Source organism: Sorex fumeus, unplaced genomic scaffold (genome assembly GCF_029834395.1).
Source record: "Sorex fumeus unplaced genomic scaffold, SorFum_2.1 ptg000022l, whole genome shotgun sequence".
Classification (NCBI taxonomy): Eukaryota; Metazoa; Chordata; class Mammalia; order Eulipotyphla; family Soricidae; genus Sorex; species Sorex fumeus.
The window spans coordinates 4,905,905-4,920,660 of NW_026606079.1; the positions used below are offsets into that span (position 1 = coordinate 4,905,905).

The 14,756-nt window shown below is 46.7% G+C and overlaps 1 gene segment (V, D, J or C); it reads right to left on the minus strand.

Moving 5' to 3' along the window:
- Positions 1 to 3,426: 3,426 nt before the first annotated feature.
- LOC130023158 (immunoglobulin heavy variable 1-2-like) overlaps positions 3,427 to 14,756 on the minus strand; it is an 86,194-nt gene continuing 74,864 nt past the window's right edge. The window contains 2 exon segments of the V gene segment in view: positions 3,427 to 3,492; positions 9,336 to 9,634. Of these exon segments, the coding sequence occupies positions 3,427 to 3,492; positions 9,336 to 9,634 (365 nt within the window).

Sequence of the window (14,756 nt, forward strand, 5' to 3'; positions counted from 1 at the left end):
GTCAGGGGGAGAGGGAGGCCGAGTTGGGGTGAGTGTGAATGTGGTTTTAATCCTGAGTCCCGAGTATAGATTTGCATGGGGGAGCCTCTGTAGAGAAAGGAGGGGATCCAGGGGAGGCTGGTGTGTGTGCTCCCTGGGAGGAGGTGCTGAGTGTGGTTCAGAGCACTCAGGCCTGTACCTGGGGCCCTCTCAGAGCTGGGCCTTTTCCTGCAGCACAGGAAACGTACTGAGGAACTCTCAGGAAATAGGAATTGCTGAAAGGGAAACGGCAGCTGGGGAGGAGAGTCCCCGTGTCTTAGGTCCCTGATTACCAAATCCAGATGTTCTGTAAACAGTCCCCTGCCTCTCTGTGCTCCTCAGTGGTGGCTCCTGTTCTCTATCCGACTTTGCAATGTTTGTTGTAGAAATATGGTGGTAGCCAGGTTTGTTGCAGTGAATTCTGACAGAGCTTAATTCAACCCAAAGTCATTCAAATATTACAGTCATTTCTTCTCACACTTATCTTGGATTAAAATTCCTTTTCCTGGGCATATTTACCTGTAACTATTTATTCAGGGTATTTGTTAGAACGTGTATGCTACCTGATGATGGGTTTATAGCTGGACAAAAAGAGCCTCTGCACAGTGACCTGCCTGGTGTGGTTTTCTAGGTAACAGCACCTGATGCTACTCTGTCCTGTCTATAACTCAGTGTCCATAGACCAGCATGAACCTCAGGACCTTGCACTGGGTCATCACTGAGGAATCCTGACCCTGTCAGGAGCATAGAAAGAGCTAGTGGAGGACCTTCAGCACACAATCTATTGGGCCTGGAACCGGGTCTTAGTGCTCAGACTCACATATTCTATAAGTGTACAAGTGTGCTGGCCCTGAGCAGCGCCAGGCATGACCCGCCACACCCTCCCAAATGCACGGAACCTAGACATAGGCTGTGTCACATACGTGGGCCCCCTACTTCCATGAAGGACCAGAGGTTTGAATTCAATCTAAGGGGCCAGAAAATATGCTCTAAAATTTGATGTTTAAAAAGTTAGCATTGACCCGTTCGTCCTTCACACTCTACCGAGGTCACGAGTTGTCCCCCATGAGCAGCTCTCCAGCGCGACCATGGCTCCAGAGACACAATGACTTAATCCAGAGCCCGGCAGCTTGCGGCAGAAAAGTGAATGGACTATGTGTTAAACTATAGCGCCATGCCTTTCTGGGAGGGAAAGGGTGTCTGTCCCTTCTGCCTCCCCTCCGCCTCAGAGCTTATTGGAAAACCAGGTATGAGCCAGCAGGCACTGGGAAACTGCAGCCTCATGGGATGGGGAGCAGTACCGGCTTGGCCTTCATGCCCTACCGAGATCATGAGTTGCCCCCACGAGTGGCTCTCCAGCATCGCCATAGTACCAGATGCACAGAAACCAATCTCTTAAGAATCTGGCTGTTGGCAGAAATCCTTCCAGACTTAATTAGTAAAATATCAGAAATCCAAAATCATCATGTGATTCTCATAACCAGCTATAGAAAGCAAATTATTTCACAATGCCTTTTCAGTAGTTCTTATTGTTGGGGAGGAAATCTAAACAATAATGGTGCATCTTTCGAAATAATGAATGTAATCAAAGTAGAGAGAGAGAGAGTTAAAAGAAATCATATGCCTCACAGGCATAGGGAAGGGTGGGAAGGGGGTACATTGGGGTTCTTGGTGAAAAATAAGTACTGGTGAAGGGAAGGGTGTTTGATCATTGTATGACCAAGACTTAACCCTGAAAACTTTGTAACTTTTCCCAGTGATTCAATAAATTAATATGACAAAAAACAAAAAATGTCAGCATTAAGTATCAGAAGCAATCTACACACTCATTAGGCTCTACAAAATTCTGCTAAGATAGACATAAAGACACACAAACACCAACACAGGCAAAGTGAGGATTGAGATGGATGATGTCACACCTCAGGGACCAGGTGGCTATAGAATTCATAACCACTCTTGTGTATAAACACGTGACCCACAGTGTCTGTCCCCAGGTGTCCTGTCCCAGAGCTCCTGCAGGGCTTAGACAGTGAATTTTCACAGACCTGACCCACCTGTGCTGTCTCTGTATCTCCACAGTCAGCATTTCCAGGGGACCTGGACCCCCAGACCTCAGCAAGGATGCTGGGGTGCCTGGGGAATGTTGAGATTATTTCCTAAAGCTGCTGCACCAAAATCAACAGGACACTTTCTTAAAAACTGCTTAAAAATTTGTTAGAAATGCCAAAAAGTCTGCACATAGATCTTGTTTACAGTACTGGCTCTATGCAACACTTGCCACAGAACAGTGTACTGATCACCCACCCCAGGTGTTTTCTGTTGTCCTAGTAATTCCTCTTTCCCACCCTACCCAGCCTCCCACATGCTGCCAGACCATGCATACAGGTTAGACGGGTCAGATAGACACTGATTCATTGCTGAGGAGTGATCCACTGTATCAACATATTGAGCTTGTTTCTCCACACATGGATGTGCACCTGGAATTTGCTCAGTGCCTGGCTGTTATAAAGACACTCAGTCTCACTCTGTAGATTTGGAGAGGTGAAGGTATTTTGATAGCATTATGGAAAAAGCATCACGATCACGATCACGACCAGCCTGTTGTTTGTCGATTGCCTCGAGCAGGCCCCAGTAACATCTCCTTCGTCCTAGACCTGAGATTTTTTTAAAAAGTGCCATATTCAAGGCTCTTTCAGGGTTAGAAGAATGAGACTCATCATTGTTACTGGTATTTGGCATATTGGGTATACCACGGGGAGTTTGCCAGACTCTGCCATGTGGGCAGGTTACATTCGGTAGCCTGCCAGTTTGTCCAAAGTAGGAATGAGATGATAAGATGTCGCACGGCCGCAAATGTGGCCGCACGCTTCCGGGAGCTGAGTGTGATAATCTCTGGATCCTGGCCATTGTTGGGGTTACACGGCAGTTGGTGGGTGTAACTGTCTAGCTACTGGCAGGTCCAGTCCCAAACCGTGCAGGCTTGGAGATCTCAGCCCCGGGTCCCACAGACCTGGGTTCCTCTGCCAGTTCTTTTATGCGTGAGGCTCATCCAAGTGTGTGGAGAGTGGTCCCAGCATGACCTTGACTGGGGCCCGAAGGTCTTCAGCTGTTGGGCCCTGGTGGAGACAGTCAGGCACAGGTAGGAGACTCTGCCTTGTTCTCTCCTGGGAGCTGAGTGTGATAATCTCTGGACCTTGGCCGTTGTTGGGTTACATACGGAAAAAGCATAACAGAAGAAAATTAGGGAGAAGCTAAGGAACAAGTATCTCTCACTTAACAGAGAACTGAAGTAATGTCGCCAAACTCAAAGTAGAAATGGGACAACACAGATTCTGTTTTAACTAACTACTATAAAGTCAAAGACTTTGGTGACTTTGTCCTCTGTCCCTCATGGTTAGTCTTAAAAGGTTAGACAGGCTCTTTAGCATGTCCTGTCCGCAAGTTATCCTCAACAGCCTTGACCAAGGAAATAGCCTGAAAAGTTTTTTAATTGATTTTTTTCAAAAACATGTAGGGGGAGATCTTAAGCATGGCTGTGGCAGAGGAACCCAGGTGTGCAGGACCCGGGGCTTAGATCTCCAAGCCTACTCGGATCAGGACTGGGCCTCCTCCACCCAGATTGCCCATCTTCCAGCATGTAGGCATTACACTCACCAACTGCCCCCAGTGCCGTGTAATCTCATCAATGGCCAAGACCTATAGACTATAAAATTCATCTCCCGGAAACAGGAGCGCGACATCTTATTATAAAGTTCTTACTCTGGAGAACCTGGCAGGCTACTGAAAGTATCCCGCTCGCATGGCAGAGTCTGGAAAACTCCCTGTGGCATATTGAATATGCCAAAAACCAGTAATAATGATGGGTCTCATACTCCTGACCCTGAAAGAGCTTCATCTCAGGGCTAGGACGAAGGAAACATTACTGCTTCGTGCTTGAGGAAATCGATGAACAACAGGATGACAGTGAAACAGTGATACAGTGATGAAGGGGGAGAAGGTGGACCACACTTGGTGGTGATCAGGGGTTCTTCCTGACTCTGTGCTTAGAGAATCACCGTTGTGGGGCTCAGGGTTTGTGTGTGTGTTCGGGGAAAGAGAATGAGGGGTGGCAAATGATATCCAGATTGATCAAGCCAAATTGAAAGGCAAGGCCCTTCCCACTGTACCATCTCTCTGCCCCCAGTTAGGCCATTTGTTGAACACAAAATCTGATCCATTTCCCCAGTGCCTTGGCTCCAGACACATGAACCATTGTTTCCTTTAACACGTGGAAGAGTTAGATAGCTTAAGAGCAGGACTGGGATATTCACACAGCTGTGGCTTTAGGGTGATAACACAACCAGCTATTACATTTAAAGCATGACACTGGTGGTAATTTCCTACTCTGTTCTTGCCTGGAGCACAGCCCTGAGAGTTTTCTAATCTTACCTGCTTTAGAATCCCTTTAGATAGTCCCAGAATACTCAGGGGACAACTCCAACATTAGGCTCCTTATTAAGGGAACAGTGTCCCATTAGTTTCCTGGAGGTTTGAAGTTCTCCCTGGCACAGCCCTTTGGCCACTAGAGAACTCGACCTGTAGAGAGTTCCCCAGGCCCCAACTTCTCTGAAATTTCTAAGTATAGCGTAGATTATTTGGCCTTGATTTACTGGTGCCCAATGGCTTGAGATTTGTGAAAGAGGCAGCTCTGTTTTCAGCAATGCTTCAACCTTGCCTCTGTCTTAGAGCATCAAGGCCAGCGCTCTAGCTTCTTCCAGTCATAACAATTCCCTGCTTCTCTCTGCCATCTGCTCCATAGTGCTCACAGGCATTCTCCCTCTGCCCCTATGGACCATTGCTCCCCTAATAAACTGTCATATGACTAAGGGTCTAGGGCCCATGTGGGTGGCTATGTCTCGACCATGCTGCACTCATAAATCTTTGAGCAGCTACTGCTCAGACAGACTGACCATCTCCTTATTCCCAGAGTCCCTGTAGTTAGGAGGTAACAGCATTCAGGGAGACGTGGGTCCAAGTATTTTATCAATGGCTGCTGCAAGGGGGATATTTCCACAGTTCCACGGTGATGCTTCTCACTTAATGCTGAAACCTCATCAGGGAAGACAGGGCATGGAAGAAACTATCTGGGATTTTTAAACTCAACACCTTTGAGAGGAGAGGATTTTACTGAGACACTAGAAAGGCCAGAAAACATGCCCTCAGTGTCAGCCAAAACATTTCCTTTCTTTCTGTCATTTAGAATGTGACCTGAGGGTCCCTGAAGGAGATGTTGAACACAGGAGTCTGTGTGCCTTGGGCCTCCCCAGAACAGTAAACTGAAAGTCTCCTCCAGGGACTGAGTGAGGGGAACTGAGGTTCCTGTCTGTCCCTGGACACAGAAAGATGGTTAGACCTGGGTCAGGCTGAGACTCCCCCACACCTCTAATCACCAGGGAGCACTTCCTGTGGCCCATCTGTGTGCAGCTGGGACAACCATTCTGTGACCCTGGCACTGGGTGTGGGGCCTGGGAGATTGAAACAGGTTGAAGTCTTGGAGTTCAGGGAATAGGATGCTGTGAGGAATCAGAGATTGAAGTCAGGATAAAAGCCCCTTCTCCCAAAACATTCAACCCTGTGGATCAGTTCTCCTATTGCGCTGATCTTAGCCCTTGTTGCTACCTTGCTGTGGGTCCTTTAAGCCCCATAATATGAGACAGCTTTCTCTGCACGTGAAAGCCAACAGATTCAGCCCCAGAGTGGCCTTTGGATGCAATTACGCTGACTAAAAGAAGCCAGATTTGGGGAGATCTGGGGGGCTCCCAAGAATTGCCGAGGCACCCGCTGCCTGCCCTACTTGGCCAGCATGGCGGGGTTTTTCAGTGGCCCAGCTCAGCCCCTAACCCGGGGCTCACACAGGCCAGAGTTCGCTTCAGGCCCCCAAAGCAGCCCAGGTTTTTTTTTGTTTGTTTGTTTGTTTTCTGCTCGAGCGGGCCCAGTAACGTCTCCACTGGAGACTTTGTTGTTACTGTGTCTGGCATATCGAATACTCTCGGTAGCTTGCTGGGCTCTCCGAGAGGGGCGGACGAATCGAACTCGGGTCGGCCATATTGGCCGCTTGTAAGGCGAATGCCCTACCGCTGTGCTATCAGTCCAGGTCGTTCGCCTTACAAGCGGCCAACATGGCCGACCCGAGTTCGATTCCTCCGCCCCTCTCGGAGAGCCCGGCAAGCTACCGAGAGTATTTGATATGCCAAACACAGTAACAACAAAGTCTCCAATGGAGACGTTACTGGGCCTGCTCGAACATATCCACGATCAACGGGAGGGCCTTTACCTTTACCTTGTTTGTTATTTGCTTTTTGTGTCACGCCCGGCGTTGCTTAGTGGTTACTCCTGACTCTTCTAAACTCTGGAATTAATCCTGGTAGTGCTCCGGAGACCATATGGGATGCTGGGATTCGAGCCGGGTCGACTGCATGCAAGGCAGACACCCTACCAGCTGTGCTATCACTCCAATGGTAGGGCGTTTTTCCCTATCATGAGGCCAACCCGGGTTCTATTCCCCAGTCTCTCTTGGAGAGCCCAGCAAGCTATCTAGAATATCCTGCCCGCATGGCAGAGCCTGGCAATCTACCCATGGTGTATTCGATATGCCATAAACAGTAACAACAAGTTTCATAATGGAGACATTACTGGTGTCTGCTCTAGCAAAGTGATGAACAATAGGATGACAGTGCCACAGTGCTATTATGAAACAGATCATTCTGTATCTCTCCCGTTCCTTCTGAGTCATTCACTGAGCATGATATCCTTTAGTTTTTTCTATATTTTAGAAAGTTGAGTGATTTTCAGCTCAGTAAGAACAGTAAGACCCACAGAGAGTAGACAGCATTATGACTCTTTCCAGGTGTTCCTCATGGATGTGAAATTTATGAGTAAAATGTCTTCAGGGCAATGTCCTAGACTTTCTGGATTCAGTTGGAAGTGTGTAGCACTAGGAGAGTGGTTGATGATTTGAGAACGTGGCATTCCCAGTGTCATTTGAAGTTGTCACTACACACAGAGGGCAGTGGGAGACGGAGAACAGTCTAACACTTCAAACTGTAGGTAGCAGTTCAGTCACCAAGGAGCCCCATCTAGGTGCCTGCTCTGTGCAGAGGCAGGAAGGGTGCATTGAGAACAATCTAGAGGTCTGACTTATGGACTGCCCTTTCCCAGGAATCTGTATGTGCTTTTCTGCTCAACCACACTGACAATCCAGGCTGGCCTTCAGGTCGTACCCTTTAAGGTCCCTTGGGACCCCAGGGAAATTCCAGCGCTAAACTCTGCTAATTAGTAACTCTTCCTTACTTGCCCCCTCCCTGGTAAAGCCTTGAGATGTAAATTCTGTCTCCATTTGTTGACTCTTCCTAATTGGGATGTAAATTCTGTCTCCATTTGTTGACCCTTTCTTATTGGGATGTAAATTCTGAAACCATTTGTTGGCCCTTCCTTATCTGTTACCTCAGTTAGGAACTTTTCCCTTATCCAACTCCACCAGAATGCAGGGGCCATGAGCTGAGAATCAAAGGGAGTCAGGTGATAACCAAATGTCTGAGTTACCAGATACCCACTAGCCACAATGGCTATGTACATAAATGCTGATCTTTGAATCTATAGGCTAAGGAGTGATATACTTTTAAATGGATTGGTTAAGAAAGTATATGTTGTTACAAATCTATTGGCTATGAAATGTGCGGGCTTTGCTGTAACGGCCAGTGAAGGCCTATATAAGATCCCTTTTGAAGAAGCTCGAGGTCTTCCCTGACAGCTTGACCCTAGCTAGCCAGCTCAATAAGCTACCTTCTTGCTGATTGCATTCCTGCTTGGTGCTTGCTTGCGGTCGGAGATCCAGAGTCATGCCCTAACAGGCCCCTGCTTCTGTACTCTGGATTGACCTCGGTTGGAACTTTAGCCCATATTGTGCTTATCGTGCCTTCAGGAATTGAAGTGTTATCCTGATTCATGTATGTTCAATGTTCTTCTAGCGGAGTGAAGGAAAATACTCTCACTCAGATATGAGCATTTTTCTCTGTTGTTGGGAAGGAAGGGTTTTGCTCATTTTTTGTAAATTGACCATTTTGATAAATTTGGTAATATTTTTCAAAGTGGGGGTATGAATCTTGGTTTCAACCTAAGAATCAAACCTCATAGCTCAACTACAGAAGCACGAATATTCCCAGTAATACTCTGGTCTGCATGACAGATAGCTCATTATGTAGTCATGCTGTCTGAGACTTCCCAGTGGACATAAATAGGAGACATATATATGAATATGCACAAAATTAATGTATTGATCAATTAGTGACATCAGATATGAGGTAAACTCAGCTGGGATGCATGACCTGGGGTGGAGGAAGCAGCCCCTGAGGCCTCTCTCTAGATCCTGTCTGCTGGTTCATGCTACTGAAAGCCCTCCTGGGCACACCCCAGAACCTGTATCTGTCATTTGGTTATGACATTCCTCTGATCTGGGCTGAAATGCCCCCAACATCAGGACTTCACAGATCCTGACCCTGACCATTTCCATTCCAGCATGTGATAGGAGAAATGTGACTTTTGTCCCTTTAATATAGGGTCATCTCCTCCACTGGCTCTTGTTCAATGGCAGGATTCCAACTCAGGAATATAGAAATAGGGTGAAGATGTACAAAGGGTTAGGGCTGCACAAAAACTCCAGAAGTGGATCTGACCAACACCAGGATTTCATTCATTCATTCATTCATTCATTCATCATCCTGTTATTCGTCGATTGCCTCGAGCAGGCCCCAGTAACGTCTCTTTCATCCTAGCCCTGAGATTATATTCAAGGCTCTTTAGGAGAATGAGACCCATCATTGTTACTGGTATTTGGCATATTTGGTACGTCACGGGGAGTTTGCCAGACTCTGCCAGGATTTCATCTCCAAGAAAAGGATTTCTTGCAGATACAGAATTTAAAACAAAATGTGTAGACCTACAGTTCAGGAACCTGCAATAACCCCAGCTCAAACATCCATGTAGTTATTCCTGTACCATCTGGGGTGCTCCACACAAAATCCTAGACAAAAATATGAGTGACACCAGGAGTTTTAGAGAGAAGCCATCTCCCTCTGGCTGTTGCTGAAGGACAGAGAGAGATCCTGAGCTTTTCCCTCAGATGAAGCCTGACCCTGTGAGCCCCATTCTATGTCTCAGATCCTGACTCTCTGAGGAGGAAGTCAGGAGGATCAGCGTTCCTTACATCTTAAGTGGCGCAGCTGCCTCCCCTTCAGTTTTCTGACACTCTCAGGATGTGGTTGTCACACTGTGTCTCTCGCACAGTAATACACGGCCGTGTCCTCAGTGCTCAGCCTGCTCAGTTCCATGTAGGCTGTGTTCTTGGACTTGTCTGCAGTGAGTTTGAGTCTTCCCTGGAACTTTGGTGGGTAGCTTGTACCATCATTGTAAGGATATATGTAACCCATCCACTCAAGCCCTTGTCCTGGTGCCTGCCGCACCCAGTGCATATAGTTGTCAGTGAAGGTGTATCCGGACGCCTTGCAGGAGATCTTCACTGATGTCCCAGGTTTTCCCACCTCAGCCCCCGACTGCACCAGCTGCACTTGGGAGTTCACACCTGTGGACAGCAGACAGGAGTGGGTGGACTCCACCTGACTGGCCCCGTTCCCTCAGCCCAAGGCATGGGGAAGCTTACCTGCAGCCACTGCCACCAGGAAGAGAATTCTCCAGGTCCAGTCCATGGTGGAGACCGTGCACTCAGGGGCTTCTGAAGGTGTGGGTGTGCCTGCTGTGTGAGGTTGTCAGGACACAGACACATCTGTATTTAACTCAGTGTCCCTCGTGTAATTTGCATATTCATGAGGAGGGAGAATTCATAGCTGAAGGCCTGGTCCAACCTGAGAAGTGGCTGGTGGAAGCCACCCAGTTCATCCTCAAGGGAAGGGAAGAAGTCCAGGTTCTGATCCTTGTTTGAGGAGATTAGACCCTGTCCTGTCCCAGGATTCTGTGAACACAGAGCTCCCTCAGGGTCCCCCACATCTATATGCCTGGATACATCTGGACACACCTGGGCTTTGAGGTTATTTCTGGGATTCTGTAACTGCACAATGGATACTACAATGAGATTACAAAACCATCCCAATGCATGGGTGGTTTCCATTGGATATATTAAGAATTCCAGAAACACCCCCTGCATACAGGTTTTGCTGCCTTATCAATATGATAAAGGGATATCTATATGCCTCTGTGTTCTATACTTATATTAATTTTAGTTTTCTTGACAAAGCAAAATTTAGTTAGTTATTTTGAAGAAGGAAATACAGTTTCTTAGAAGATTTCTACATCGCTGCATCTCTGCCCCCATTCCCCCATCTTTCCACCCCTTCTAGCCTGCAACTCAGTGCTCTTGGGACTTGGCTCCCCCACAGCCCGGCCCCCACTCTGCAGGAAGAGCCTCTGAGCTCTCAGGGGCTTTAACCTCTTGGGTCTCTAACACAGGATTGAATCCTGGGACTTCACTTCAGAAGCCTTGCTCAGGAGTCATATTTTTTTATTGACCTTTTTGCTTGGGTTTGGAGTCACACTTGGCAGTTCTGAAGACTTACTCCTGGTTCTGTGCTCAGGAATCCCTGAGGTGAATGCATCCTAGAAAATATTGGCAAATCAAATTGTTTTATATATGTATGTAATATATATTATGTATATAACTTAAAACATGACCCTGAGTGTTCTTTGCTGAGATTATGTAAAAGTGATACAATAAATCATTGTATCACTGTCATTCCATTTATTGTCGAATTACTTGAGCAGGCACCAGTAAAGTCTCTATTCCCTCCAGCCCTGAGATTTTAGCAGCTGGTTCCCTTGGGGTGGGAAAGGCTCTCATCCACCCCCAGCCAGGCACAAAGTCCAGTGGTAGGTTCTGGGAGCCTCCTTTATGGAGATTATCTGGTGACGGCAGGGTGTGGCTTATGGATGTGATCTCTGAGTCACCGGACCTCTATCGCCCAACCACCTCCAAGCTCCAAGCTGCTTTCTGGACGCTCAAGCTGAGCCTCACGCAAGAATAAAGTCCCATGGAACCCAGACAATGCAGAAATTTGTGACCTTGGACTCTGGACTCAACAGGACCCAGAACAGAGATCCCCTGCCTGCTTCCCCCAGTCTCCAGTGACTCAGGGATACAATAAATGATTTACTCAAATAAAAATAGAAAAAGCAGTCAAAAGAGGATTTAAGTCTTTAAATAAAGACTTTAATATAAACAAAAATTATGTTAAATTTTCTAACTTAATGAAAAAATTTAAAAACCGGGCTTGAGTCTAACACAGCTGCCAACGACTTTATTACATAGTAGTATTAGTGGAAAAAGTATAAGTAAATATGATGAATAGGATGGGCTAGAGCGATAGCACAGCAGGTAGGGCGTTTGCCTTGCACGCAGTCAACATGGCTGACGCGAGTTCGATACCGAGAGTATCTCTCCCGCACGGCAAAGCCTGGCAAGCTACCCGTGATGTATTCGATATGCCAAACACAGGAACAAGTGTCACAATGGAGACATTACTAGGACCGCTCGAGCAAATCGATGAACAGTGGGAGGACAGTGACAGTGACAGTGATGAATAGGATAAAATTAATAGAATTTTATTCACATATGACTTGAACTCTGCTTTTTCAGTGATACAGAATAGTATTATTTAAAGAAATTTGCTTAGAGAATTGCAAGGGGAGAGAAAGAGAGAGGTTCACGAGAGAACATGGGCTTCTCCAAATGGGAAAAAATCCTTGAGTCCTAATTTCTGGTCAGACAGGCTAAAAGTCTGGAAACTTCTTTCCACCCAGCGCACGTGAAAACCTGAACAAGTGAAACTCAGAGATTCACTTTACATCTCTCTGTGAATAGTAGGAAAAGGGAGATGGAGAGATAAGTTAAATAGTATTATCTAACTAATGGTCCTTCTCTGTCCTTCACCCCCATACAATGAAAGCAAGCTTCCAAACCTTGACTAGTCATTAAGGTCCCTGTGTTTCCTAGCACTTAATATAATCTTTAGAAAAGTAGAAATGCAATGGAAGAGTGCAATTATTCGATATCATCCATTTCTTTCTGACTCATTTCACTCAGCCTGAAATCTTCATGTCCATCCATTTATAAGCGAATTTCGTGATTTCATTTTTCCTGGTGGCTGCATAGTATTCCATTGTGTAGATGTACTACATTTCATCTAGTTATCTGTTCTCAGATAATCAGGGATGCAGTCTTGTTTGCCAAGGCGTCAAAACTCAGATGGGCTGGACACATAATGCGATCTGAAGACTACCACTGGCCTAGAGCTGTTACTGACTAGATTCCACTCCGTCAAAGGAACACGTGGCCCCCCACCTACGAGATAGTCAGACTTCTTCAAGAATGATTTGAAGTTCTTCGTCCTGGAGCAAGTAGATGCCATTGGGCTACACTAGCCCGCAACAGGGACAAATGGAGACGTTACTGGCACCCACTCTAGCAAATAGATGAGTAATGGGATGTCAAGTGATCAAGTGATGGAAGGTCAATTTTACATATTTGGGGCAGTATCCAAGATTTTTCCAAAGAGGTCTATCCTGTTGATACTGCCACCAGTAGAGAATAAGAACTGCATTTCCCCCACATCTATGCCAACACAGAATGCTTTGGTTCTTTGTTATGTGTGCCCTTTTCACTGGTATGAGGTTATATATCATTATTGTTTTAATTTACATTTCTCCGATAAGAGATGTGGAGAGTTTGTCCATTCAATTCAATTCTCTGCTCAAAGTCTACTTTAAGGATATTTCTGTTTAATACCCCCATTTTAGATGAAGTTGACTTTTTCTTGTTAAGTTTTACAAGTGTTTTATAGGTTTTATTAATCCTACATCAAATGAGGGGTTGACAGATATTTTCCAGCAGGTTTTTGGTTGTTTTTGATTCTGGTCTTCATTTTATTTACACTCATTGTAATTGATTGAGCCTTTAAATGGGCCATTTAAAAAGGAGAGACTGACAATTACAAGAAGCACAAAATAGGTGAATAGTTTGGCTTCATGTTGATCCCAAAATAATTAGGTTAGGTGAAGGAAATTGAAAGAAAAAGACAGAGACCATGTGTTTTTTTTTTAATTTTTTATTTTATTTTTTATTTATTTATTTTTTAATTTATTTATTTATTCATTGAATCACCATGGGAAAGGCTACAAAGCTTTCAGGTTTAGGGCTCAGTCATGCAAATACCAAGCACATTTCCCTTTACCAAAACTTATTTTTTACCATGAAGAACCCCAATAAAACCCCACCCCCCACCCCTCCCAGTCCCTGTGGGGCAGATGAATTCTAGTTAACACTCTATCTGCTTTGATTAGATTCATTGTTTCAATAAAAGATTCACCACTATTATTTAGAGTTTACCCCCCACCCCCCGAATCAGACATGCCGACAAAGCATTGTGAAGTGATTTGCTTTCTACAGCTGGGTTCAAGAATTATATGTTGGTTTTGGATTTCTGCTATTTTACTTATTGACCCTGGAAGTATTTCTACTGAAAGTCAGATAGTTAAGAAATTGGTTTCTGTGCTCTGGAGTCGTGGCCGTGCTGGAGAGTCGCTATTGGGGGGCAACTGGTGGCCTTGGTAGGGCGTGAAGGGCGGACCGAAACGCCCCCCTTCCCATGAGGTTTTAGTCGCCCCCAGTCCCCCGGCTCATACCTGCTGTCCACAAGGCTCCCATGCGGCCGCCATCTTTCTTTCCAGAGAGGAGAAGGCGACTGGGGCAACACCCTTTCCCCTCCGGACAGACCTGATGGCCTGGATTAACGCATAGTCCGTTCACTTTTCTGCTCCAAGCTGCTGGGTTCTGCATTAAGTCCTTGTGCTTCTGGGGCCGTGGCCGTGCTGGAGAGCCGCTCGCGGGGGGCAACTGGTGACCTCGGTAGGGCGTGAAGGACGGACCGGAACGCCCCCCTTCCCATGAGGTTTTAGTTGCCCCCACACCCCCGGCTCATACCTGCTGTCCACAAGGCTCCCATGTGGCCGCCATCTTTCTTTCCAGAGGGAGGAGGGTGGAAGGGACCAACACCCTTTCCCCTCCGGGCAGACGTGATGGCCTGGATTAACGCATAGTCCTTTCACTTTTCTGCTCCAAGCTGCTGGGTTCTGCATTAAGTCCTTGTGCTTCTGGGGCCGTGGCCGTGCTGGAGAGCCGCTCGCGGGGGGCAACTGGTGACCTCGTTAGGGCGTGAAGGATGGACCAGAACGCCCCCTTTCCCATGAGGTTTTAGTCGCCCCCACACCCCCGGCTCATACCTGCTGTCCACAAGGCTCCCATGTGGCCGCCATCTTTCTTTCCAGAGAGGAGAGGGCGAATGGGGCAACACCCTTTCCCCTCTGGACAGTCATGATGGCCTGGATTAACACATAGCCCGTTCACTTTTCTGCTCCAAGCTGCTGGGTTATGCATTAAGTCCTTGTGTTTCTGGGGCTGTGGCCGTGCTCCAAACTTAACTATGATTTTCAGAGAGAAACGTTGGGTTATTTACTTCCCATGGATCACTTTGTATATAGAGAGATCACTTTGTATATAGGTTTTGAGGAAAAGTCCTAGTTCCCGCATACTCGAGCTGTGGTTGTAGAGGCTTCTGGTCACCGGGGTTCCATCTGGGGGAGGCGGGATGCGGTACCTACCCCATCTGGGGCTTCCCGATGATCTCGGCTCTTTTTGG